This window comes from Labeo rohita, chromosome 12 (genome assembly GCF_022985175.1).
Source record: "Labeo rohita strain BAU-BD-2019 chromosome 12, IGBB_LRoh.1.0, whole genome shotgun sequence".
Classification (NCBI taxonomy): domain Eukaryota; kingdom Metazoa; phylum Chordata; class Actinopteri; order Cypriniformes; family Cyprinidae; genus Labeo; species Labeo rohita.
In genome coordinates, this window is record NC_066880.1 from 30285543 (window position 1) to 30312965 (window position 27423).

Sequence of the window (27423 nt, forward strand, 5' to 3'; positions counted from 1 at the left end):
ATCTGCATGACTGGAATTTAAAACTGATTAGTGTCATCTGCTAGTTAGCGAAGCATTAATGAACTCTAAACTGTTAAATAACAGATTGTAGATTAAAATAATAGACGATTATTCTCATTTTAAGTGAATACTAAAACTCTAAATTTACTTCAGCTAGAAATTTACTTTTACTATGGTTAAAAGGTTAAATGCTCAAAAGGCTTTTGAATTTTGGCGCACTTTTTTCTGTATAGTGTTGCTATGGCAACTAGTAAATACTGTAAATTTGGTTATGCCGGCATGCGTGGAAATATTTAAACCACGTGTGTTACAATTAACCCCGCGTTAGTTTGTGCCCCGACAAAATTTCACAAGAAAATTGAGTGAAAATCGTTTTTACACCAAAATTTCTTCAGTGCACTATTTTTTTTTCATTGCACTGATCACTGTGACTTTACGTCCCAAATTCCGACTTATACATCATAAATTACGATGATGGAATACAGCATTGTGTGTTTGTGTTTTACAGGCACCTCTCTTGTTCAGCATCTCATGACGCTCCTCATCAGCAAGCATGATCGTCTGTACACTGAAAAGGACTTAGAAACATCACAGAACCAGACGGAGGTCAAGGACCAAAGCCAGCAACTTCAGCAGTCCAACCTGGTGGACTGGATCTCTGAGGAGGATCTCCACACCTGCCCACCCGCAGCCAAGAATGACCCGACCAGCAGCAGTGCCTCGTCTGTGGACGCCGCTTCAGCCTCCAAGCCGGTGCCTCAGGGAAAGGGAGAGACGGCAATCAGCCCTAGTAAGCAGGCCAAAACCATTCCAGGGTGGAAGTACACCTTCAAAGGCTCCTCTCCGCGCCCACAGTCCGCCAAAGCCGGCGGCTCGGCGGTGGACGTGTCCACGGCCTCCAGCGGGAACTGGCTCATGAACGGGTTGTCCTCGCTGAGGGGACACAGACGCACCTCGTCCGGTGAACGCTCCAGGGATTCGGGCTCCTCTCAGAGACTGTCTACCTACGACAACGTCACGTCTTCGTCGAGTCTGGGCAGCGTGCTGAGTATGGACAGCACGCCGTGGTCCACCTCATCCTGTGAGATCTCCGTCCCAGACTCTGGAAGCGAGCCGCTGGGGACGGAAGACGGGCCGCAGACGGAGGCGAGCGCTCAGGAGGAACGGAGCGAGGAGGATGGGAAGTCCAGCGAACAAGAGGACGCCGACAGCGCTGTGGAGAAACGTGCGAGCGGCTTGTTTTGCAGTGATAATGGGAACGTCGCACCGGTCATTAGAGTCGTGGACGAAGACGGAGATGCAGATGAAAGTTCCTCATCTCTGGTCAACGTCGTGGCAGAGCTGAAGGAAGAGCTGAAGAAGCAGAAACAGACTTACGAATCTAGGATTAAAAAGTAAGACTCCTGTTTCTCAAATGGCAAGGGTGGTTTGAATTGTTTACAAATGAGACCCATATTCAAGCTCCATTTGAATAGGACTAGTTTCTTTGAGTATAGCTCAGGTACATTTGTGTTTCTCAGACTGTGCTTAAAAGGATAATTCACCAAAAAGAAAATCTGTCATCACCCTCCACTAGTTCCAAACTGATATGAGTTTATTTCTTCTGTTGAAGTCAATGGCTACCGTCAACTGTTTTTTGGTTACCAACATTCCTCAAAATATCATATTCCATGTTTAGCAGAAGAAAGTAACTCATACAGTTTTGAAACTTGAAGATCAATATATGATTGACAGAATTTAAATTTTTGGGTGAATTATCCTTTTATGTCAGGAGTTCCCAAATATTTTGAAGCCAAGTACCCCAAAATAATATGACATCAGGAAAGATTCCCCATTCATAAAATACATGTACATAGTTGCATGTATTATGACCCATTTACACGATGTGAGAAAAAATATTATATGTCGTATTATGAAGACAACATTTTGTGATTTTAATTTGAATCAAACAGGAATTTTCACTTCACAAAACCTAAGAAAAATAGGAAAAAAAATTATTGTTATTATTTTTTTATTTGTTGATGTATTTATTTATTTACTTATTTATTTTCAATTTATTTATTTATTTTTTAAATTGGAAGTGCTCTGAAAATTCACAGACAAACTGTTAATAATTGTAAAAGAAAAAAGTTTTTTTTTTCAATTATTTGTTTCTTATTTATTTTTATGAATTAATTAATGTATTTATTTATATATTTATTTATTGACAAATTGGGGGTGCTCTGAAAATTTACAGACAAACTCTGTTAATAACTGTAAAAGAAAGACTGTTTAGAAATGAATCCCATCTGAGTAGAGATTCTCTAAAAATAAGTTATTGCAAGAATCTGTACTTTTTAAACTTGTTTTTAATGATAGATCAGGTTTAGGGTTTTATTGCTGAATCCTTTCTATAAACCTACATTAAATTTGAATAAATAAATTAATTTGTATTTTTAGCATACATTAGTATGTTTGCACAAAAAAACTAAACTTAGTTATTTTCAAAAGTTTTAAACCCAAGGCCCCCCAAAATAATATGATCCTGTTGCAAGGTACACCATTCATAAAATATGAAATATATAATTTCATGTAAAAAGATCATTTATACTGTGAGAAAATATACTTGTTTTCTTTTTGAATAAGAGAAGCTCTGTTTAGAAAAAAAAATCTGTCTTGAGCAGTGTTTAGTGTAAAATTATTTATTTATTTATTTATAAAATGTACATGTTTTAACATAACATAATTTTAAATAAAATGTATTTATTTATTTATAAATAAAATGTATATGTTTCACCCTAACATAATTGTAAAAAAAATGTATTCTTTTTTTTTTTTTTTTTTTTTATTGACCAAAGCAAATTATAATCATGTGATGTTAGTTGTAATTAGTCTGACCAGTCTTTACAGATCAAAATGAAATGGCAATAATATCCAATTTGGTATATGTCACATTTTTAATATCTTACATTAACTATAAAAATTCATCTTTTCTCTCTCTTATTCTGCAGCCCTTCAGGATCCCGTAACCCTAGTCTGAAAACCCCTGTTATAAGTCCTGGTATTGGTGATAGGTGTATTGTCCACTCACACGTCTGTGTTCTGCCCCCTGCAGGCAAGAAGAGTCGAGCGCAGCCCTGTGCGTGCAGATGGAGAGACTTGAGCAAGAGATGGAACAGGAGAGAAAAAGAAAACGAATGCTTGAGATCAAACTGAGAAACTCTGAACGGGCCCGCGAGGACGCAGAAAACCGCAATCGCCTGCTTGAGAAGGAAATGGAAGACTTCTTCTCCACGCTAGGGGATCTGGCTCTTGGAAGCCGTACCAGTGACATTTAATGCAAAAAATAAACACACCCAAAGTCACGAGGACCAGAGCACTCAGGCGTCTCCATAAATCACGTGGACAATTTTATGTCTGCAAAATGTTTGTGTTTATCAGACCTAGTTACAGTTCTCATCATTTCAGCAGTGTAGCATTTACTAAAGCTATTTTACTTCCATCAGCTGACAAAGAAACAAATGGAACGTCTGAATCAGGTCCTGGAATTAGTTTATATGAAATCATGCATCGCTGGCATGCTAATAGTGACTGTTAGAGCAGAGTCATTGGTTTTGGCACATTAAAGGAACAGTTCACCCAAAAATAAAAAATTGCATAAAATGTGGTCATCTTCAGGCCATCCAAGATTAGGATGAGTTTGTTTCTTCATCAGATCTGGAGAAATGAGTCATTCCATCATTTGCTCACCAATGGATCCTCTGCAGTGAATGGGTGCCGTCAGAATGAGAGTCCAAACAGCTGATGAAAACATTAGAATAATCCACGAGAGACTGTCAAAGTGACCATCAGGGCCACTTTCATTTAAAAAAAAGTGTTTGAAATGTGACTTTTGTCAATTGATCTGATTTTTCTATTTATTTGACACTGTTTAAGTGTATAGAACGTCTAGAAATGCTCTGTGGATGTTTCTTAAAGTGAATGGTCATAGATTTTGTAGACTCGCCTCATTTTCTGAACTGCATAGTAGGTTATATTATATATTAGCATGATGGCCGTAGCCTAATGGTTCATTTCCCAGGCTGCTAATATGAATGTTTCAGGTTCAATCTCAAGAGGAAGAGACCCAGAAACTGGACATCACCACTGTGCCCTCAAGCAAAGTGCTTTTTGCTGCTCAACGTGTTTCCGTTATCAATCCGTGTGGATATTATTTGGATTTTACTTGGACGACAGCTTTTACAAAAGACTTTAATGCATATTTAGAGTATGTGAAGATGTTATACATCATGATTAGACTATTATACTGCGGTCATACATGACGATTAGACTTCTGTGCTGTGCTGAGATGTTACCAAGTGTCACTGTGGTGGTATGTAATTATTCACAAAGGACTAAATTAAATGAACGGAAAAGAATGTACCTCTTGTGAAAGCGACTCCTCGATGGTTTGTCGTCTTTTATACAGCAGTAAGTTCCGGTCCTCGAATTTGATCGGCAGAGCCAAGAAGGCTGATAAACCGGACTCAGACTTTTCACTGTTTGTGCGACATTACTACTAATAGTAATAGAAGAACCCTAGCATATGCTTCTGAATTCAGCAACTGTCTTTTTATGAGTGAGTTTGATTCATTCATTCAATCGATTCCTTCCAACAAAGAACGAAACGCGACGTTACTCTGCAACGCGGAAGATAACGGTAAAAATACAAACTGTTAATATATATCGAGCTGCAAAACAATTTGTCAAAACGGTCAATTTTTTGAAAAGCTGAATAAATAAGCTTTCTATTGATGTATGTTTGTTAGGATAGGACAATATTTGTTCAAGATACAACTACTTGAAAATCTGGAATCTGAGGGTGCAAAAAAATCAAAATATTGAGAAAATCACCTTTATAGTTGTCCAAATGAAGTTGTTAGCAATGCATATTACTAATCAAAACCAATTGTTTCACTACATAAGACCCTTCTTCCTCGGCTGGGATCGTTTACAACCGCATTTGAGATCATTTGAAGCCGCATTTAAACTACATTCTGGAAGTTCAAACTCGGGGCACCATATCAGTCCATTATATGGAGAAAAATCCTAAAATGTTTTCCTCAAAAAAACAAAATTTCTTTATGACTGAAAAAAGACATGAACATCTTGGATGACAAGAGGGTGAGTACATTATCTGTAAGTCTTTGTTCTGGAAGTGAACTTCTTTAAATAATAATCGTAAATGTAAGTTCCCCAATATAAAGATTTTCTGCAGGTGTTAAAAAGTCTTAATATGGCATAAATCAGAGCATTAGGTCTTATATTCATAAAGATATTGTATATTGCATGCTGTCATCTTTAGTATTTTAGTGCTAAAAAATTGCATTTTTTCCCCTCATGAAATGAAAATACTATATTTTAGTTCAATAATGTTTTTCATTTATTATTTTGGATTTTCAGAGGAGTTTATGGTACAAAATAATATTTATGGAATAATTATGATCCATTTATCACCTGTTACACTTTCTGAGCATAGACCTAAAAACAAAACTTTCAACTTAAACTGTCATAAATGTTGAATGCTTTGAAGCTTTGGAGACTTATGTTTGGTCTCTTTAATAATGACACATGGCAAATATTGCAAAACTGAATTTAGAACGTTTAAAAAAAAAAGTTTAAAGTTTATTATTATGAAAAATGCACAAAAACATTTTTTTTTTTTTTACATCAAATATATATTTTCCAGAACTGCATGCAAATAAAAACCATAAATCTAAACAAGTTGTGTTCTAAATTTGAGGTTGATATCTCAAAAAAAAAAAAAAAAGGCAGCTTTCAGTAAGATTTTGTTTGGGCACAGTACAAAACATTACAAAACCAGACAATTCAATCAAGATACATTTACTTGGGATGCAAACTGAAAACATGAAGTCTTGTGTTCTGAAAATTTAAAATAAAGTTCAATTACAGATTGTGTCCCATTTAGTTTATTCCTTACATTTTCTTTAATCAATCTCATAAAGTCTTCAATTTACCTGCAGAAACCCTGTAAATGTCTTGTATATTAAACTGGTGTGTAGAAGCAATGAGACAGAGGAGACAGTTCTGATTCAAACTGGTGTTTATTTGCAGTACATGTACAATTGGTATCATAAGATCCCAGTGCATTCTTTGTAGTAGTGCACTTCTCAGTGTCTGTATGCAGTTTAGTGCACACAGAGCTAGCAATTTATAACTAACTAACTGTAGGGCTGGCATTGCTAGCAAATATTACATACCAGCACCAAATCTTAACACGTTGGTAATTTTACAGATGCTTTTGAATCGGACTTACCAGTTGATCAAAGTCCAGTGGCTAAACATAACAACTTGCTAACATCAGCCACACATTTGTTTTTGGTAAGACGGGTTATGTAACATTGACAATATAAGCCAAAGGAGAAAACAAAACAAAAAATCCAGATTTAAAAAGACAAAAACATGAATTTATCCGACAGTACCAAACATATCTCTACCTCTGGGTACATAAAACTAAGAAGAATTCTAGATCTATCGATTACAACTAGCATGACAGCAGTGGGTATTGCACATGAACTGTAAAAAATGAGTACAAAGTAAAATTAAACAAAAAGATCAAATTTACATTTCAGTTCTTTTACTTCTAGGTGAAGTATACATAATGTACAAAACTATACGTTGCCTACTATTGACAATAGTTCACTTTAGAAATAAATAAATAATGAAATCTGTATTAACATCTATCTTACGGGCAGCTACGTCGCAAAACAAAAAAAAAAACAAATCTGTAGAAATTTAGAGTGAGGTAGTTCATCAAAGCCTACTTTGATCTGAATTATAACATTTTTGAGAGATGAAATAAAAGCAAATGCAATGAAAATCCTAACGTTAAAACGTCCCTAAAGAGAGCAAAGAAAATTAAGAGCACTTAAAATGGAAAAACAAAAACACGTATGCCAATCGTTATGCGAAATCAAACCCTCACTTCCTACAACTCCCATCTATCCCGCATGTACATTCCATAGCATTGCCTCATGGGAAATGTAGTTCCCACCTACAGCATTTGATGCAATATCTTGCATATTTCCATAAACGAAATAAAGCTGCAAACCATATACACACATACCAAAAATGTTCCAATTTGCAATTACTTTGATGAAAGACCTTGCTTGAAGAAACGTCCCTTTACAGATCAACATGCCCCGACCTTTCAATCGACATCACATACGTCCAATACAATAGAAAAATAGACACTCCAACATGATATGAACAGTATTACTTTGAAAAACCTCACCCAAATTTCTTCATCTTTCAAATCATTCAGGAATGAACGCTGGACTCAGGCACTTTCTCCATTTTGAAAGCAAAATAAAAACCGCAGGTGACGAATTTCCAAATTTCAGCGATGGATTTAGTTGGTGTTTTAGAAGGAGCGGAGTTTACACTACATACGCTAGTACTGTAAACACATAGTTACATTCCAAAACACATTAGAATGGAAAACATGGGCTGTTTTTTAGCGTTAGGCCGCCGTAAAATGCAGTAGTTCCGTCAGGATCCATTCTGAACCTCCCACCTAATATATCTCCATTCATTTAGCACGATTGCTCCATCCAACACGACGTTATTAAAAAAAAAAAAAAAAAAAAAAAAAAAAAAAATCACCCACGGGAGCCGTTCCTTCCCTCACAGCGCAATGAATAAGATCGCACCGGCAGACGCAGTTTGGTTGTAAATTCAAACTAAGTACTAGAAATCAAAAGCGTTTCATATGCATGGGTCAAATACCCAATTTCGGTTTCATATCATATAATGAAGTGTTCAAACAAGAGCTTTACATCAGGCTGTACAGTGTTGAAGCGTAATGAAAGCTGCTGAAATATGTACAGACTAGATTACATACGGTGATGCCTGAAGAGCCAAATGTGTTTGTACAGAGAGAATACTAGGTGAAGTCAATCTTGTGCAGCGACATTAGAAAGAGAAAAGAGTTTAAAATGTGTTTCTGTAAGACAACCAAATAAAACGTTGCGGTTTAGGTACACAGGTCATATCAAAAACCGTCTCTGCCGCCAAACACACTGCGATTTTATACACCACTGACTCCAAAACAGTAGTAACAGTGAGCAAACACTAGTTTATCCGACAAACGGATGTGCCGTTTAACGAACCTCCACTAAAAAAAAAAAAGAATAAAACATCTCAAAAAAATATATTCCCCATTCTCATCTTTACAAATAAACTCATGGCAAGACGACGTAGCAGTAGCTTCAATCGGATGCAAAAAAACCAAAGCAATCAAAGTAATGCTGGTTTGGTGTAAAAGCTTTTTGCTCTTACCTCCGTTCTTACGCTTTGTCAATTCAAAAGAACGTGTCAGTTTGAGACAGAAAGGAGGATGCGTTTCAGGACCGGCGTTAAAGTGGTTGCGCCAGTGCAGACGGGTGGAAGCGGGGAGCGGATGATGGAGGAGGAGGAGGATAGTCATCTGCAGCAGCCCAGCGGTCCTGTGGTGGCCTCCTGACTGCTGTCTGTGTCCGAGGTCAGGGTGGGGTCGGTGGACATGGACGAGACGTCGTTTATGGAGGACGAGGACGTCGAGGGCTCGTGGGAGTCATTGCTCACTGCTGCACCTGTGCTATGAGAAACACATCCCATTTTTTATCAGACAGGAACTGCTGAAACACTGGACTTTCACACTTCAAATAGCAAACCCAGGCTTGGTTTTAACCAATAAACACATCAGTTTAGTTCAGAAAATTGGGTAAATGGGGCCCTATGATTTCCACAATGCAGAAAACACGGATTCCAGGCATAAAAAAACTGAATTTAATGCAGAATGTCACGGAATTTGTCAAAGTTTGGATGAACTAATCAAAAGTAGGTCATTACACTTAAGCCACAAAATGACTTATGTAAATATGAATTGTGTGTGTCTCTGGATTAATGAATGGCGCAGACACATAGTTTTGTTTACTACTCGTACTGAGGCACGCAACTGCAGTCCCAGTTTATGGCAAGGGGGCCCTTCCCTGACCACAATAGTGGACGGAGGTTTTCTACATTTTGATTGGATCTTGTTAAACTAACATAAGCAAACTGTCCAACGCCATCAGATAAAGATGCCAGGACAACAGCCAGACATCTCTTAGAGTGCAAGAAGACCTTTGGTACAAAGCCTGAGAAGGACAGAACTTCCTATTGGTCAAAATACAGTTTGTGCCCTTTACCCACCTTGAGACTCATTTCTAAGGTTTTGGCCTGTGACCGACCGTAAAAATTCCTTAGGACCTCCAGACGCAGCAGCAGTGGGTGAACAAAGAGAGACCACAAAGATCCATCCAAATCCATTCATAACTAGGTTTTTAAATCCTAAAACTGATGCACACTACAACACACACATCTTATACTTATTCGGAGAAATAAGTATTCTTAGTGACAGCGACGTGTAGTGCAACATCTTACACAAACTCAGCTGTTAATGGACAAATGAATGCATGCATGACAGTTCAATCTTTTCCCATCATGTTTGGACGTGTTCGTAACATTGCCAAATGCATTCTGGTTGTGGTTTGAGAAGTGAGAAACTTTAGTGACACTCTTCTAGCTTTGTGTTTGGACTATGCAAATACATTCCACAGGAGGAAAGAAGGGTGGGGAACCATGCGTCCCCCCACTCTGATGGAACCAGCCAATCACAGCACGGAAATGGAGAAGTGCCAAATTGCAATCTCCTCCTTATCGGAAAGGAGGAGTGTCTTTTACCCTTCCAAAAGACACTCCTTGCTCTGAGTCTGAGTCCCATAGGGGAAAGACACAAACAGAGCAACAAAGTTCTGAGTCTCAGTCCGGTAAGGGAAGAGACAGAAACAGATTATCTTCGTTCCGAGTCTGCTACCCATCAAGGAAAGAACTATAACAGAACAACAATGTTCTGAGCATCCGGCCTGTTACCAGGAAGGCAGCAAAGAAACACCCCATTCTGAGTCTCCAGCATTTCCAGGAGACGCTAACAGATCAACTCCTTCTGAGTCTTTCATCCAGAGAGGCTAACAGATACTTGTACTGGGCTTGAGTCCCATAAGGGAAGACGCAAGAGTCTGCGACCCAAGGGTGAGACAACAACAGATACCAAGTCCGAGTCTCCAGCGTTTGAGGCAGCAACAGATACAACCACGTTCTGAGCCTCCAACCTGCGAGGAAAGAGATACTCTACGTTCAGAGTCTCCGTCCAATGAGACAACAACAGATGCAGCGTCCTGAGTCTCCAACGTAGAGAGACAAAGCGAATTGACCAAGTTGAGTCTCTAGCCCAGAGAGGCAGAAGACACACAGACATCTGCAACAAGGTTAAGCTCCAGCGAGCAAACCTTCACTTCAGGTACTTTCGCCTGCGTGTTCCAAGCTAAGGACCTTCAGCACCTACTCCAGGGCCACATCTGCGTGTTCCAGATCTTAGGACCCTTGGTGCTCCAGGAGATCAGCATCCTACAGCGCTTCATGTTCAAGGCTTCAAAGACCTTGGCATTGTTGTATATAATCAGTATATAATTTTCTAATTTACATTAGATATTACATAGCTGATTGCAGTTGATAAAAAAGCTTACACGTATTTGTTTGACTTCACCTTATTTGTTTCAGAGTAGCAACATTTTATCTTTCTAGATAACGTAGCTCTGACATAGCAACATCCAACATTATCACTTACATTTTATGCATCTTATGCACTTTATTCCTTTTTCATTCATTCATGGTATTCATTTAGTAGTTGTTGATTACTCTTGTCTATCTTTTGTTAATAAAATTTATTTTATTACAACTTGTGTCTTCCTTGTGTTGATAATACAGTAAGACGTTCTACAAGTTAGAGATCCCACCAATCTTTCTTACGTGATGTACTCATAATCACGCATTAATTGACACGTGATCCAAGAATCATCTGTGACATGAGTACCCATCACTACCCTATTTCACCTCCCTAGGTTGGCGAAAATTTTTTACAAGACTATTGTGAGAATAAATGAAACTTGTTTTATGTATTCAAATAGTTAGATGGGATAGAACACAGAATTTGGTAACAATAAACCTAAGGTGGGCAAAAATAAAAGTCTAAACGTAATTTTTGTTGAACTTTTAATAAACTGATGTTAAATTGTTTTAAGTTTCATGATTTTAATTAATTAGACTAGCTAAATTTAATTTAACCATAAAAAGGAGTCCAGAAATGGAATCCAGAAAAATTACAATGGAAAAAAAACAAAACAAAAAAAAAAAAAAAAACGGATTTCATAGTGCCCTAGGTAAGAAATTAAGACTCATTTATATATATATTTATATTTATTATATTATTATATTATTATATATATATTATTTATATTTATGCTTAAAAAAAGCATATTGTCCAGAAACAGGTCTTACATACATAATGTTGCTTTTTTAAGTAAATGTGTCTTGAAATAAAGATGTTAAGGCATATATAACAAAAAAAATGATTGGTAAATTTACAAATAAAACATTAGTATTTTTTAATTTCCTTAAAAGGCAAGATTGTGTAAGATATTAAGGCTTGTTTTAGAGAATATAGTTTTTTTGCTCCCACATTTTAGGCATGAACCTCACTAAATCAGATTTAGGCTTAAAACAAGAAAAGAAAGAAAAAAAACGTGGGAAAAAATAAAACATGTTTATACACTTACTAGAAAAACACTGATTGATTTCATTAATAAAAAATATTGACAGTGTCAGACTTTTGAATTTTTCATATTCAGTTTGCTTCAGAAAAAATGTTTAATATTACAAATATTAAGACTTGTTTCAGAGAATAGATATTTTATAATGTTTTAGGCATACTCAATTCTAATATACTATATTTAATATATAAATAGTAAAACTAAATTAGATGTATCCATAAACCAAGAAAAGAAAGCAAATGAATTTAATATTCAAGCCATATTCTCTGAAAACAACTTTTAATGTCTTACATAATGTCACTATTTAAGTAAATTAATAAATTAATTTTGCATTAAAGATGTTTAGATGTATTTACTAGAAAAATGACTGATAAATGGTACATTAATAAATAAAACATTACATAGTCAAACATTTTAATTTTTCTTTTTAATCTTATTTCAGAGGTATGATTGTGCAAACATTCTTTTCTGTTTTAGGCATAAACCTCACTATATTTGTGCTTAAAACATGGGCAAAAACATATGAGATAAGGAAAATGAAGACATTCCAACATGAGACATTTTCTCTAAAACAAGTCTTAATATCTTGAATGTAAATTCTCAATTAAATTAATCTTGAGAACTAAAAATAAAATGAATAATAATTGATTGTAAAATACAATAAAATATTTTCAATTAAGAATGGATTAAATGAGTTAATCCTACACTGGACTGATTTATTTAGACAATAAAGTTGATTGGACTTTATACAAACTACTTTCTAATCTAGAATTAATTTGCTATTTACTTGTGTGAAAATTCTACTGACTTTAAACCTGAATACAATTTAAGAGAGGGTTAAATCGGCCCCCTAACCTGTGCTTTAAAAAAAGAGATTAATCCAGGGTTAATGTTGTCTGAAAAGCCAAACGCAGTGCTGGCTTCATAAATCAAGGAGGAAACTAACCTAGCGAGGGCGGCTGTCCTCGGATCACCCCGTTTTTCGTTCGTTCCTCCCAGTCCAGCACTTCCTTATATATCAGCTCTGATCAGGGAACAGATACAGAAGAGCAAAAATGACATCAGGAAACAAGTCTTTTTTTTTGCACTGATGCCATAATGTACATACATTTCACTTTGTGGCCTTTGTGGCCAATAAAAAGAGAAAATAATCATGTATATGAAAACGCTTTCATTTAAAATCTAACTTATTTGCTGAATTTCCTAAAAAAAAAATAATAATAATAAAAATAAAATAATAATAATAATAATAATAAATAAATAAATAAATAATAAATAATAAATAATAATAACAATAATTAATTAATAAGTCTGATTAAATGGATTCTAAAAATAAGCATTATGAAATTATTTAATAAATAAATATTGTTAAATAAAAAAAAATTAAAAATATTATTTGTTAAACTTCCTGAAAAAAAAAGAAAAGAAATATAATAATAATAATTGCTGTTATATACCATTAAAAAAATAACAAATTTTGGTCGTAACAAAATCATGTTTGGTCACACCTTTAACTCACCATAGACTAAATATTGTGATTTTATTACTATCAATGATTTAAAATAAGAAGCGCACCTTTCCACTCTTCCACTGTGTGCTCTCTCTCGTCTAGCTGTTTATCCGTGATCGCCGGTGGAGGCTGAAACCGAGCAGATAAATATCAATCAGATACGTCACAGAGGAACAAAAGAAAACAAGGTTTTGCGCTCCTTCAGTCCTTCTCTCTGGAGAGATCATGCAGCTCAGGCTCCATCTGGACTCTGAAGTCAACGAGCGGCAATAATGAAGACAGCAGCAGCACTCACCGCTTCCACTTCTGACGGGTCGTACCACACGTTGATGTAGGGGTGCTGGAGGGCCTCGTCCACCGAGATTCGTTTAGACGCATCTATTACCAGCATTTTTGATAACAAGTCTCGCGCCTGGCTCGCTGCAAAATAATTGCATTTAAATCAGAAACTGAATTGAGAGGAAATTGGCCACAGAGAGTCACGCTGGTCTTGATGAGAGTTTAATGAAGGGAAACAAACAGCAATGTGTGTCTGGAGAAACCAAACTGAAACAGACTTACACAAAGCAGAGTGCAATTAGCCATTAGTTGGTCATTACAGTAATTTTACCACTGTTAAAGAGCCCACGAATTGGCTTGATGAGCACAGTGTGAACATTTCATTTTGAAACAGGAGGGGTGGTGCATTTTAAAGGGTTTGAGCCTTTTATATGTATAGCTAATAGGCGATATTTTACAGCTGTGAAGTATGGATTAGTAAGAATACCCAAGTGTTTCACACCGCGTCTAATTTTTTAACTTAAAATTGGTTTTGGTGTCATTTTATACCTACTTGATGTTCACACAGAAGGGTTTGCGATGTTGTCATTGTCATTTTTTTTAACATATATTAAAAGCAATAACTAGATTAAGCATTTTAAATGGTGCAAGATCTAAAGCATTTGCACATTAAGGAATATTTTTATTTTAGGATAGCTTTTACTTTGATATGCATTTTAATTTTTATTTTAAAAAAAGTGTAATTCTTATTTTTTGTTGTGTTGTAATTGTTTGTTTTTAACTTATTCTTTATTGCATTTTTCTTAACATTTACATTTTTGTATTCTTTAAATTGTTTTGTAATTTTAAAATTTCTTTACAAATTTTAATATACATATATATTAAAAACAACAACTAGATTAAATGTGTTTAAGGTGATGCAAGATAGATTTCATTTTGATATGCATTCTAATCTTTTATTTGTCAAAAAACATAATTCTTATTTTTTTGTTGTGTTGTAATTATTATTTTTTTTTTATCTTATTCTTTATTGTATTTTTCTTAAATTTTACATTTTTGTATTTTATAGATTTCTCATAAAATTTCTTTAAAAATTCTTTAAAGTTTTAAAATGCTTTTTGGTATTTGTTTTTAAAGTGCATTAATAAAACACTTGAAAGGTGCTACAGTTATCATTATTGTCATTATTATATATATTTTTTTAATTAATTAAAAAAATATATATCTAATTAATTTTAAATTATTATAATATTATTATATATTATATTATATAAAAAAGAAATACACCTGCCAATTAAATACTTTTAGTAAGATTTCTTTTTGCTACTCACTACTGCTACTCATTAATGCGACTCCACCTCAATGTCAGATGCAATTATTTTTTTCATTTCCATCTATAAAACAGTAAAATACTAAAATGTGCCATTTTTAATAAATTATTACAATTATGAATAAAACAATATTTGCAACAACCAAAACTAGCTTTACTAGCTGACTAGCTTCATTACTTTATCTCTTGGTAGTTTCCAGTTGCACATTGGGTCAGAAGTTTGCATACATCTGATTACTGCATATGTCTTACAGCATGGCTCATTCAATCAGAACTTTCCATTTCTAATAGCAATCTACAAAAATCAATATTTACAGAGTAACAGCACTATAAATCTAAAAGCTTTATAGCAAGCATAAAGGTTAAAGAAGCATCCCTCACCTTTGAGTTTGTTGTGGTCGGAGTCTGCGGGGAAGAGCACGTCTGGGAAGAGCTTCTCAAAGCTGTATCCAGCATAGCGGGGCCGGTTCTCCACGTAGGTTCTCACAGACTGGTTGAGCTTCATCATGAACTCTTGAGACGGTGTGCCCAGCTGCTCGATCACCTTGTTCCACTGGTCGATGTCTTCAGATGTCATGCTAAGGAAAACTACTGACGCTCTTAGCTGATTGGCAAGTCACATACATATAAAGTTTCACGTTGAGCTACAATTATGTTTAATTAAACTGTTAACCTCTTTATTAATTTAAGAATGACTGTAGCACATTTCCTGATCTGGCATGACGTGTCAAGTGTTTTTTTCAGTCCACACTGAAAGTAAAAATATTATATTAACATTGTATTACATTATACAGTAGTCAACATTTGTGTGCAAAGCCTTTCCTCAAAGTTATCTTAAATCCAAAACAATACTCATTCTTGTCTTAGGACAACTTTGATTAACTTGTCTGATCCACTTCATATGTTGACTACTGTGTATTTATATATTGACAATTGAAATGTTTGTTCATGGTAAGAAAAATGTATGGTAAAATTACATGAGGTTTTTACAACCTATTTTTGCTATATATATATATATATATATATATTTTTTTTTTTTTTTTTTTTTTTTTTTTTTTTTTTTAAATATATGAATATATATATAATTTTTTCTAAAAATGTAAAAATATATCAAATATATAAAAATATATATTTTATATGTATGAATATTCATTTTTAGCTAGAAAGTTTTAGCTAAAAAAAAATAAATAATATTATTAATAATAATAATAATAATAATAATAATGATGATTATTATTATTATTATAATAATAATATGCACACACACACTACTATATTTATTTATTTTAATTACATTTTCAAGATTTCTACATTTTTTGGTTTTGAAAGAAGTCTCTTCTGCTCACCACAGCTGCTTTTTTTTTTTTTCTAATAATAGTAATAAGTTATTATTATTATTATTATTATTATTACAAATTTACAATTACAATATGGCAAATGAACCTTTAAATATGGTGGTTGAATAAATGATTTTGTAATCCATTAGGGAAAATTTGTATAATGTGTAATTTGTATAATGTAACCTAGGAAAATGTATTAAATATGGAAACCAATATTATATTAAATATGTTTGCTTAATTAAACAGTTATAGATGATGTGGCTCTATTTTTTCCTCTACTCTACATATATTTGTAGTAAACGAAAATAAATACATTAAAAATGCTGCTTAGCATTTTTATGCAATGTTTAAAAAATAGTTATGTGGAGTGAGATTTTAGACTGATGAGATTTTACTGTGGTGAAATGAATAAAATTGACACTTGACACTTGAATGTGCAAAGGAAACAAGGAGTTGTTGATTTTTTTTAAACTTTCTATTAAAAATTGTACCTTTTTTTTTTTTTTTTTTTACCTTCTTTCATCAGGTCTGGCACATCAATGACAAAACACATATCAAGGGTAAAATAACTCAACAGAAAATCAACAAACACACAAAGAACACTCAGAATGGGACAGTAAAGACGACCAGGTAAGGATACGGTCTGTGCCGGGAAACAACACACTACCTCTGACCATTTCAGCCATGATGCAGCCAACAGACCAGACATCAACTGAAAAATGAAATGACAACCAAATTAAAATGCCAAAAATCGTACAAACGAAAACCAACACAACAGAAAAACAAGCACAAACACACACGTATATAACGAACAGGGTGCATTGATGTGGATGCAACAGAGGTGACAGGTGCATGCAAACATCTCAGTGTGCGTCAGGCAGGATCACAGGCCGATAATCCGTAACGGAGCAAGACACGGATATCCGAGAGGCTCTGCTCATCACAAAATAGCACAAAATCCAAGCAAACAACTAGAGGCCGAACAAGGATACAGTCCCTCCCTGGAAAAAGGATTTTGTGCCGCACCATCTCTGCCATAATGCAGCCAACAGCCCAAATATCCACTACACCAGTGTAGCATAGAGGAAAAAGAGAAGACATAAGCAAAGCATAAAGGGCAGCGCGACTGCTCGAGATCTGTCCGTGCCAATTTTTCCTCAGCGCTACCATCCAGTGCTAAACGTCAGCAATTTTGGCCTTCGAATTGATTTCTGCACTGCAGCGAACCACTTTCACTTCCCAAGTAAGATTCAGTGACTAATGCTTTTCCTATCTAGATGCTCAGTGCTCCAGGCAAACCCATCCAGTGTGCTTGTGCATGCAGAAACGACTCCCGAAAACTAGTTCAGCTAGACAAAAGAATCCCTCGAGGGACTTTGACGATACAACACCACAGCCGTTTGGTGAGGTCGAGGTTGTTTTTTAGCAGAACGGCGTTTAGGTGCTCGTGTGGGACCCTTTATGTGAACATGCTGCAAAGCAGTGACAGCAGGTTAGCACTCACCGTTTGCTTGGTATCCCATGCCCAGGATGACCTCGGGCGCGCGGTAGTAGCGCGTCACCACGTAAGGAGTCATGAGGAGGCCGGTGGCGGCCGTCCGGGCCAGGCCGAAGTCGAGGATCTTCAACGTACAGTCGGATTTCACTACTATGTTACTGGGTTTCAGATCCTGGGAAGTAAAGAGGTCAGAGGTCAGCAGGAATTTTCACGGAAGTTGATAGTAAATTTCACAATTAATTACAAAGACACGACAAGTAACGCATTGAATTAAACATGAGATTTTGAAGTAGAAACACTGAGTATTTTCTTGTAAAACATACTCTATTATGTTTCTGGATTGCTTTTTTCTTTTTGAATTTTTTCCGGGTTTAATTTTATCATTAATGGTTTGATTACATTTTTAGTAATCAAAAGTGGTAATTAAAAGTTGACCAAAAATCAAAATTTTAGGGCCCTATGAAATCAGTTTTATTTATTTATTTATTTTAACCGCACTTTTCATTTTATTTTTCCCAAATTCTGTTTCCTTGTTTTAATTCTGGATTTACCTACATTTTGAATAATCAAAAATGTCTAAACAATTAAATAAACAAAACTTTAACAATTTAATAATTTATTAACATTACCGCAATAAAATTCAGATTTTTTCTACATTTTTAAGAAATTTTGTGTTGCCTATTTTAATTTTTCTAGATTTTTGGTTGAATATAAATGTATTATTAAGAAAAAAAAAACTTTAAAAACAATTTAATTAATCTTTTAAATTATAATCAAATGAACATTCTATTCTATTTATTCTATTTATTTATTTATTTACTGATATATACACAATATATTTAATATTGGTAATGTTCCTTTACATTAATTAATTTAAAAAAAAAAAAAGAACATTTTTAGGCATCATGCCCTACAAGGTTGTTGGGTTGTTGTAAATAATTTGCAACAAAATTATGCTGTCTTAATAAAGTACCTTATTTTGGCCAAATTTTAAGACAACATCACATATTTTTCTTAAATTAAACAATCCCAAAATGCATCACAAGAGAGCAGAGGAAAATGTTTATTATAAATGTATACCAATATATAGTTTAATTTAATTTAAAATCAATCATTTAACCCATTATGTGCTTTCTAGGTTGTTTTGTGTTTATCAAGGCAGGTCTTTTGCAAACTGGTGTCTTTGGAACCCAAAAAGTCCACAAAACATTTAAAAAAAAATATAATATATATATATATATATATATATATATATATATATATATATATATAATACTTTTTTTTTTTTTTTTTTTCCCATTTTGTTTGAAGTATTTCTGATCAGAAACCATGATATTAACTGTTGTTGTTGATGTTGTTTTATTCCAGGGGTGGCGAACGTCGGTCCTGGAGAGCCGCAGCCCGGCATAGTTTTGCTTCAACCCTAATCAAACGCACCTGAACAAGCTAATCTGAAGCGTTACTAGAAAGCAACAGGTGAGTTTTAATTAGGGTTGGAGCTGAACTCTGCAGGCCTGCGGCTCTCCAGGACCGGAGTTCGCCACCTCTGTTTTATTCCATTGACAGCACAGGTTTAGTGTTAAAATATAAATGGGTTATAAAAAGCATAAGACTATAAAAACTAGAATACTAGAATATCAAGTCATTACTAGAGATGCACCGATTGCAATTTTCTTGGCTAATTCCACTTTTTTTGTAAATGTGACCGATTTTTGACGATTCCCGTTTTCTATCTAAAAGGTACAATTAACAGCATACAATTTTTCCCCCAATGCAAAAAAATTTACATATACATAATAAAATATTAGTAAACATTACAATTCCCCTCTGGACTAAATTACAAATATTCTCTACAAATGCATTTACACACTGCAAAATTTCAAATGCATAAATAATTGTATAAAATGAATGTTGCAGCATGCAGCAGTGGCTTTGGTTGGAACTATTTTCTGTAACGAAATTGAGCAAAAACATTAAATACTGTGTCTAAAATGTAAGTGGCTTAATTTAAACTTCTTGTTTATTGAACTACTATTGTATAAAATCAGTGTCACATTGCACTTGAGTTGATATTTAGGGAATCATATGCAACGTTGCATACCTAAATCATATTATAAATATATATATTTTCTACCGCAGTATGCATCTATAATTTTCTGTGCTGAGTGCTGTTGCGCTCATTTGTTTTGATTTCTGCACGAGTCTCTCTCACATACTCATTTTAAGCTGCGCAAGCTTCATCTGCCACAACATAAATACATTATTAGTCACCGTAAGTGTGAGGTCAAAACGGATCGACTCGGAATCGGCAGACTGACCGGCCGGTCACCGGTCCGGGCCAATCATGTGGAAAACTGGCTAATTCTGATCCCTGGCTAATTCTGATCGCTGCATCTCTCGTCATTACTTTAACAAAGTGACAAAACTTGGACTGACAATAACTGAGCATTAGCTTTTAGAGCATTAGTAGTTCTTGAATGCTTTTACAGCTTTTTATATTTTATATGTGTATAAAGCAAACCAGTTCATTAGGCTTTGAAATATAGCAACACATTGTGTGTGTTTGTTGTTGCTAATGAAGTTGAAGAACTTGTAGAGTGGTGTGTGTGTGTGTACCCTGTGTATAATGCCAGCAGCGTGAAGGTGTTTGATGCCGCAGAGCATCTGATAAAGCAGGTATGAGAGTCTCTCGTGGTCCAGCTCCATCTGAATGACCTGGCACAGGTTTGCATCCATCAGCTCCATCACCAGATACCTGCAGAGACGCAGGCAAGCATGTGAGGAACACAAATGAACAAAGCATTTTTTCGATGCATTCCAGTTGCATGAGTGAACTCATCAGTAGCTTGTTACATCTCTTTATTTAATCCACTTGGATTAATCCTAGGCCAAATTTATAGTAGGTATCAGAGATTTTACAAGGCAAAGAACACTTCATTTCCATTCTAACATGCTGTTAAAATCACAGCAGGAAGAACTTACACATCCTGGAATTCTTCAAGTGTCTTCTGTGGCGTGAACACATTTAGTAAGCCAATTATCTGTGAAATGAAAGCATACTGCATAAAACATGTGTCCTGTGCTGTGTGATTCACAACATGGTCTTACAATCTAAAATATATCATTACAAAATGAAGCAAAATAGTGCATATGTAACAAAGTTGAAAAAAATATACGTAGACATTTAAAAGAAATAAATATTTTTGTTTGGCAAGGATGCATTAAATTGATCAAAAGTGACAGAGAAGATATTAAAAATGTTACAAAATATTTCTATTTCATACAAATGCTATTCTTTTGAACTTTCTATTCATCTGTGAATCCTGAAAAATAAAATGCAGCACAGTTTCCACAATAATATAGGGCTGCACAACTGTTTTTAACACTGATAATAATCATAAATGTTTCTTGAGCAGCAAATCAGCATATTAGAATGATTTCTAAAGGATCATGTGACACTGATACTGCAGTAATGATGCTGAAAATTCAGCTTTGATCACAGAAATAAATTACATTTTAACAAAGATACACATAGAAAACATCTGTTTTAAACTATAATAATATTTCAGATTTTTTACTGTATTTTTATTCAATTAAATGCAGGAAAGCAGCATATTAGAATGATTTCTGAAGGATCATGTGACACTGAAGACTGAAGTAATGATGCTGAACATTCAGCTTTGATCACAGAAATAAATTACATTTTAACATTTTAAATTCACATTTTTATATTCACATAGAAAATGGATATTTTTAATTGTAATAATATTTTACTGTGCTTTTGATCAAATAAAAGCAGCCTTGGTAAGCAGAAAAGGCTTCAAAAACATTATGAATCTCTCAGATCCCATAGTTTTTTTATATATATACACACACACCCACAGACAGAGCAAAACATGTCTTACGTTTTTGTGGTTGACGCATTTCATCAGGACCAGTTCTCTGTAGGCGCGTTTGGCGTGGGTTTGGTTCTGAAAGGGTCGGCTGAGTTTCTTAATTGCAACATTTCGTTCAAGGACGTGGTCATACGCTGAGCTAAAACACAGAAAAAGCCAGACACAAGCTTGTCATTCAGCACACGATCTATGAACTGTCTTAATGATAGTCGCTTTTCTTCATATTCATTTACAGGCTAATAAATCCATGAGACTTACCAGACGATCCCTTGCGCTCCAGAACCGATTGGTCTTAAATTCTGATAGCGCTTCAAAACGGTGAACGTTGAATCTCCTACATCTATGCTGTAATATTCCTTCTCACGCTTATTCCTGTTCATGGTGAAAACCGTACTGACTGTGTCTTGGGCATTCAAGAAGAACTTCCCCTTCAAAAAACTGAAAAGACAAAAGAGAAAGAAATTAATGAGTACGCTTTCATCTGGTCCTGATTACGCTGTTGAAAAGAAAGAGCAAATAATGTGGTTTGCTAATAAAACCCGCTTTCGACGTGAACTTCAAAGTCAGGTAAAATGCATAAATGCAAATTTGTAAGTTATGACCTAAAATACATGCAACATAATGCAACTGTGCATTGCATTTTTTGTTGCATCTTGCAATGATTGTAATGTGCTTTTTATTTTGTACATAAAACAATTTTAGTTCAGTGAAAAACATGCTTTATTTTTAACTAAATGAGAGAAATTCAGAGCAAATGCATCAATATCAAGATAAATACTGAACTGCATTCAAATGGTGCAATATATCAATACATTTTCCTCATGCACTGCAATTAAAGTCCATGCAAATACTACAACGCTGTGGAAAGTGGGTGACGAATCTGAGCTGAGAAGCAGCAGCACAGCCTCATCTTAACGCATCGTCAGCGTTATAGTGACTTGAAGCAGAAATACATATTTAAACAGGTACACCGCTCAGGGAACTGAGAAAACAAATGCGCCAGGCTGAGACATTCATTACTCACATGCAGCATATTATACTGTGGACGCTGCAGTGACAGCAGGGCAGCCGCAAATATGACTTGCCCTCTTTACATTAATATCAGGACAGTCTTTACATCCTCATCTCTCTACATGGGATTTTCTGTTCATGTGCCGCATTCGTGTGATGGTTTTCATTCAGTGCATATCAGTAAGATCTACTATAATAGTACAATGTCTTTGAGTCAAACAGTAAGAACAATGGTTTATTTTAACCTAAAAACATTATTGAATGCAGTATGAGTTGTATGTGAATCTGTACAGCTTTAAAGGGGTTACTAGATGCCCACTGTCCACAAGTTGATATGATTCTTTAGGGTCTTAATGAAAATCTATAACTCTGGTTAAAAATTCTCAATGGTTGTGTAAAACAACACCCTTTTTACCATGAGCTCTGCAAAAATCATCCCATTCTAAGGGGTTGTTCCTTTAAATGCAAATGAGCTCTGCTCACCCCGCCCCTCTCTTCTCTCTGTGGATTGACGAGCTGCTCCGGGAGATTGTTTACTTTAGCTGCACTTAGCGCATTCAGCCACGAAACTTGCTAACTAGCACGTTATAAGTAAAGACGATTACAGAGATTCATAAAAAAATCCCTTATACTCACTTCTGCTGTAAGTGAAGCTGGATCACGAATGATTTGCGCGAACATAGACGGACATATGTAGATCGGGAGGCGCATTCCCTTCACAAACAAACATAATATACTGCATCTTCAGTGGCTCAGATGTCGGGAGTGAATGACGACCACTATGTTCATTATTACATCCAGCAACACAACACCTCAGTCGTTCAATCAGAGATATTCTTGTCTAACTTGCATCCCTGCTCCAGCATCGAAACAAAGAGGTCGGACTGTTACAGCTGATCTGAGGTAAGACGCTCATGTCAATCAACTATGGTGGGAGCGGCCTCTGTGGGCGTGACACCACAACAACAGGCATCTGAGAATGGCTCAATTTAAAAAAAAGGGGATAATATTTTTACAGATTAATTAAAAGACACTGCATGGACTTTTATCATTATAGGGTAGATTTGTACATACACTGCCAACACACATTAATGTTCAAACAAATGAAAAAGTAAACTTTGCATCTGATGACCCCTTTAAAAACAAAATATATTCAATGTAAATGCGTTGAAAAGTAATTACAAAATCACATTTTTACATTTACATTTAACAAAATTACATTTACAAAATTATTTTTTTTTATTATTATCAGCATTTTTTGTAATTACAAGAAAAAGTTTGCTCATTGTAAAGTTAAAATAAACTATTTATTCTTTTTTATATATTAATATGGTTCTCTTGTATACGTGTACATTAATATGTATATGTTAATAGAGGATTATTTGTATGCTGTTTATTATTTTATATATATATATATATATATATATATATATATATATATATATATATATGTATGTATATTTTAATTTATTTTGGTGCAAAGGGGTCACATAGGAAAAAAAGAGGAACTTTTCAATTGTATGAAGCTCTTCGTTAATGTTTTGGAAAATTTAACAAAAATATCTATTTAAAAAAAATACAAGAAAAGGTTTGCCCAAAAAAACCTTTTTTTTTGTTTGCCCAGTCGGTCCGGTTGGATGTACTGCCAAATTCTCTGAAACGCCTTTGGAGACGGCTTATGGTAGAGAAATGAACATTTAATTCACGGGCAACAGCTCTGGTGGACATTCCTGCAGTCAGCATGCCAATTGCGCGCTCCCTCAAAACTTGTTGCATTGTGCTGTGTGATAAAACTGCACATTTTAGAGTGGCCTTTTATTGTGTCCAGCCTAAGGCACACCTGTGCAATAATCATGCTGTCTAATCAGCATCTTGACAAGCCACACCTGTGAGGTGGATGGATTATCTCGGCAAGGAGAAGTGCTCACTAACACACATTTAGACAGATTTGTGAACAACTTTTGAGAGAAATAGGCTTTTTGTGTACATAGAAAAAGTCTTAGATTTTTGAGTTCAGCTCATGAAAAATGGGGGCAAAAACAAAAGTGTTGCGTTTATAATTTTGGTCAATGTATATATAAAATTTTTAATTTATTTTGGTGGAAAGAGATCACATAGGGAAAAAAGAGGATTGTTTTAAATTGTATGAAGCTCTTTGTTAATGCTTTAGAAAAGTTTACAAATATATCTTAATTTAAATCAATAAAATGAATTGAATTAATTTAAAAAAGAAAATAATACAAAAAAAGGTTTGCCCACCATTTTAAAGTTTAAATAAACTAATATTTAGTTTATTTTTACATACATATTTAATGAATGTATTTATTTATTTATCATACATCATTTATTAATAAATAAATAATTCATGTATTCGTAATTACAAGAAAAAGTTTGCTGAGTAAATTAGAAAAAAACTATTTATTTGTTAGTTTATGTAATTATTTATTTATTCTTTTTTATTTTGATATTAATATGTTCTCTTGTAAACGTGTACATTATCCTGATGATCTATTAACTTATTTTGTGTTGTTATTGTTAATAATAATAATAATAAATTATTACTATTATTATGGTTTTGATATATGTATATTTTAAATTATTTGGTGGCAATGAATCAAGTAGAGAAAAAAAGAGGAACTTTTCAACTGTTTGAAGCTCTTTATTAATGCGTTGGAAAATATTTTACAAATATATATATATATATATATATATATATATATATATCTTATGTTCACTAAATTACAAACCAAATGTTAACTGGTATTTACAATTACCAGACCAAATGTTAACTTCCACCATTCAGTCTATATTTCAGATGAATTTTGTCCATAGAAATATTTTATGGTGACATGACTGGTGGATGTCATTATTTTCATTATTGATTATTTAATTGTTGAAGCCGTAATTGCACTAAATTATATTTAAATCCACGAACATCCATTTCAGCACACTGTTTAACAGCCCACACTCGCGGGATGCGGACTTTGCAATTTCATTTTAATTCATACTTCAGATATTGCATTCTTTATCATCAATGTGAATGGAAAGTGTCAATCATCTCCTAAAAAAATATGGAGAACCGCACCCGAATGCCCTGAATTCAACATCTCACAGCACCATCCACAACCAATGACCTCAATTTCTCTGATCGGACTCACACCTCCATCCAGTCCATTACACTGAACCCAAATCAAATCATACCAAACTGGTTAATGCAGTGAAAGACAATCTGTACCATCAGAGCACAGCGAGTTATGCATGAACACAAACGGCTCTCGAAACTCAAAGAGCTTCCCTACACAGACAACATTTTTGGGCAGAATGGACAATGCTGTCAAGGTGGGCAGCTCACTAGGTTTTGAGACACAGCCAATGTTAGACGTGGAGCTCAACCTTACACATCATGACATTTGGAGAAGGACTTAAGAATGTTTTAATAGCACAAACACAATGTTTACTGTAGCAACACCACGGTATTCTTTCAAGTAACGTGTGTATATCATAATATATGAATCATCATATGGTAAATGTCCAGTACCATGGTATATAGCGGAGTACCACAGCACTAACACCATCACGGTGCCAGTATCAGCCCGTGAACCTTATCGATATGGTGTATTGTACAACAGACTGTTAAACACAATAAGCTCTACTAGGTAAAAGAACACTTCAAGATGTTTATTCCCTCAAATAACCAGCTTAAACCAGCGAGTCAACGGTGTTTACTGTGGTGCGTTACCCTCCCCCACAACCCACCTTAAAAACATCAGCGGTTAAACTGCAAATGTTTACTCACCCTCTTAAAAGATACACAGCCAGTTCAACAGCGGGTTTAGAAAACGACCGGTGTCTTTGCTCTGAGCACAGCAGTATGTTCTCTTCGCCTTGTTTTCTACTTGAAGACACAAGCTCTGCGCTCCCTGTGCTTCCGTCCACTGGCAGGCCTTGAGCTGCGGACACTTGCGTACTACGTCACCGTGCCTTTGCGTGCATGTGACGTGCGCAGTTTCTGCGTTTCGCCCGACGTCATCGAAGTCTTACGATGACGTCGCGTTGCTTCCATAGTATAGACATTACAAAAGTCGCTTTCGTCAAATTAACTTTGACTGTTACATAACCAGGAGAACGAAATTTAAATAATATATAAAGATTTTAATATATAAAGATTTTAACGTATAAAACCACCAAGACTGTAAAACTTCTCAAGACTCCACAAGTGAATAGGGTAAACGCGTAATTTCTCCAGTTATTTACATTAGCTACATTAAGACAATTGTTTTGTATTACGAAACTTTTGGAATTTTGTTTTAATATGCGAACGAGACATTATCTAATTAAATATGAGTGTTTGCTGATATATTAGAGGTTATAACGGTTTTTATTATACATATTTTATTATATATTATGTATTTATTATTTATAACTGTTGATTATAAATATGTTATAAATACCTTTTATTTTATTTTTTACTTTTTTAAATATTTTTTTAATTACATAAAATGCAATTTTTACTTTATATAACACTTTCAGCCTTATGTATTTGGAAGGCCTTATATCATTTATCCATAAGTGTTTTTTTTTTTTTTTTTTGTTTGTTTGTTTTTTACATTTTACTTTTTTATAACAATTTTTTAAACTATATAAAATGCAATTTTTACTTTATATAACACTTTCAGCCTTACAGGAAGGACTTATCTAATTTATCCATAAGTTTTTTTGTTTGTTTGTTTGTTTTGTTTTTTAACATTATTATTTTTTAGAACAATTTTTTTTTTTATTATATAGAATGCAATTTTTACTTTATATAACACTTTCAGCCTTACATATCAGGAAGGACTTATATAATTTATCCATGTGTTTTTTTGTTTTTGTTTGTTTGTTTGTTTGTTT

General features: G+C 34.4%; 2 protein-coding genes across 4 annotated transcripts in view; one reads left to right on the forward strand and one right to left on the reverse strand.

Moving 5' to 3' along the window:
- Positions 1 to 4504, forward strand: part of si:dkey-191m6.4 (rho GTPase-activating protein 22) — a 32256-nt gene extending 27752 nt beyond the window's left edge. The window contains exons 9-10 of the mRNA XM_051124485.1: positions 509 to 1394; positions 3095 to 4504. Coding sequence (XP_050980442.1) covers positions 509 to 1394; positions 3095 to 3317 — 1109 coding nt within the window. The 3' untranslated portion in view covers positions 3318 to 4504. The remainder of the gene's footprint in view (positions 1 to 508; positions 1395 to 3094) is intronic.
- A 1560-nt stretch (positions 4505 to 6064) lies between these two features.
- Positions 6065 to 26503, reverse strand: mapk8b (mitogen-activated protein kinase 8b). Of its 3 annotated transcripts, none has more exons than XM_051124108.1 (12): positions 26330 to 26503; positions 21781 to 21960; positions 21532 to 21661; positions 20609 to 20667; positions 20243 to 20381; positions 17633 to 17798; positions 16769 to 16840; positions 15170 to 15352; positions 13475 to 13599; positions 13245 to 13308; positions 12616 to 12693; positions 6065 to 8612 (listed from the first exon to the last, which is right to left on the reverse strand). In XM_051124108.1, the coding sequence occupies exons 2-12, from the start codon at positions 21900 to 21902 to the stop codon at positions 8464 to 8466; spliced, it is 1287 nt and encodes a 428-aa protein (XP_050980065.1). In that variant the 5' UTR covers positions 21903 to 21960; positions 26330 to 26503; the 3' UTR covers positions 6065 to 8463. The 3 variants fall into 3 exon arrangements, with proteins under 3 accessions (XP_050980065.1, XP_050980066.1, XP_050980064.1); XM_051124109.1 differs by lacking the exon at positions 16769 to 16840 and adding an exon at positions 17121 to 17192; XM_051124107.1 differs by having other exon boundaries at positions 6065 to 8617; positions 26330 to 26472.
- Between the last annotated feature and the right edge of the window lie 920 nt (positions 26504 to 27423).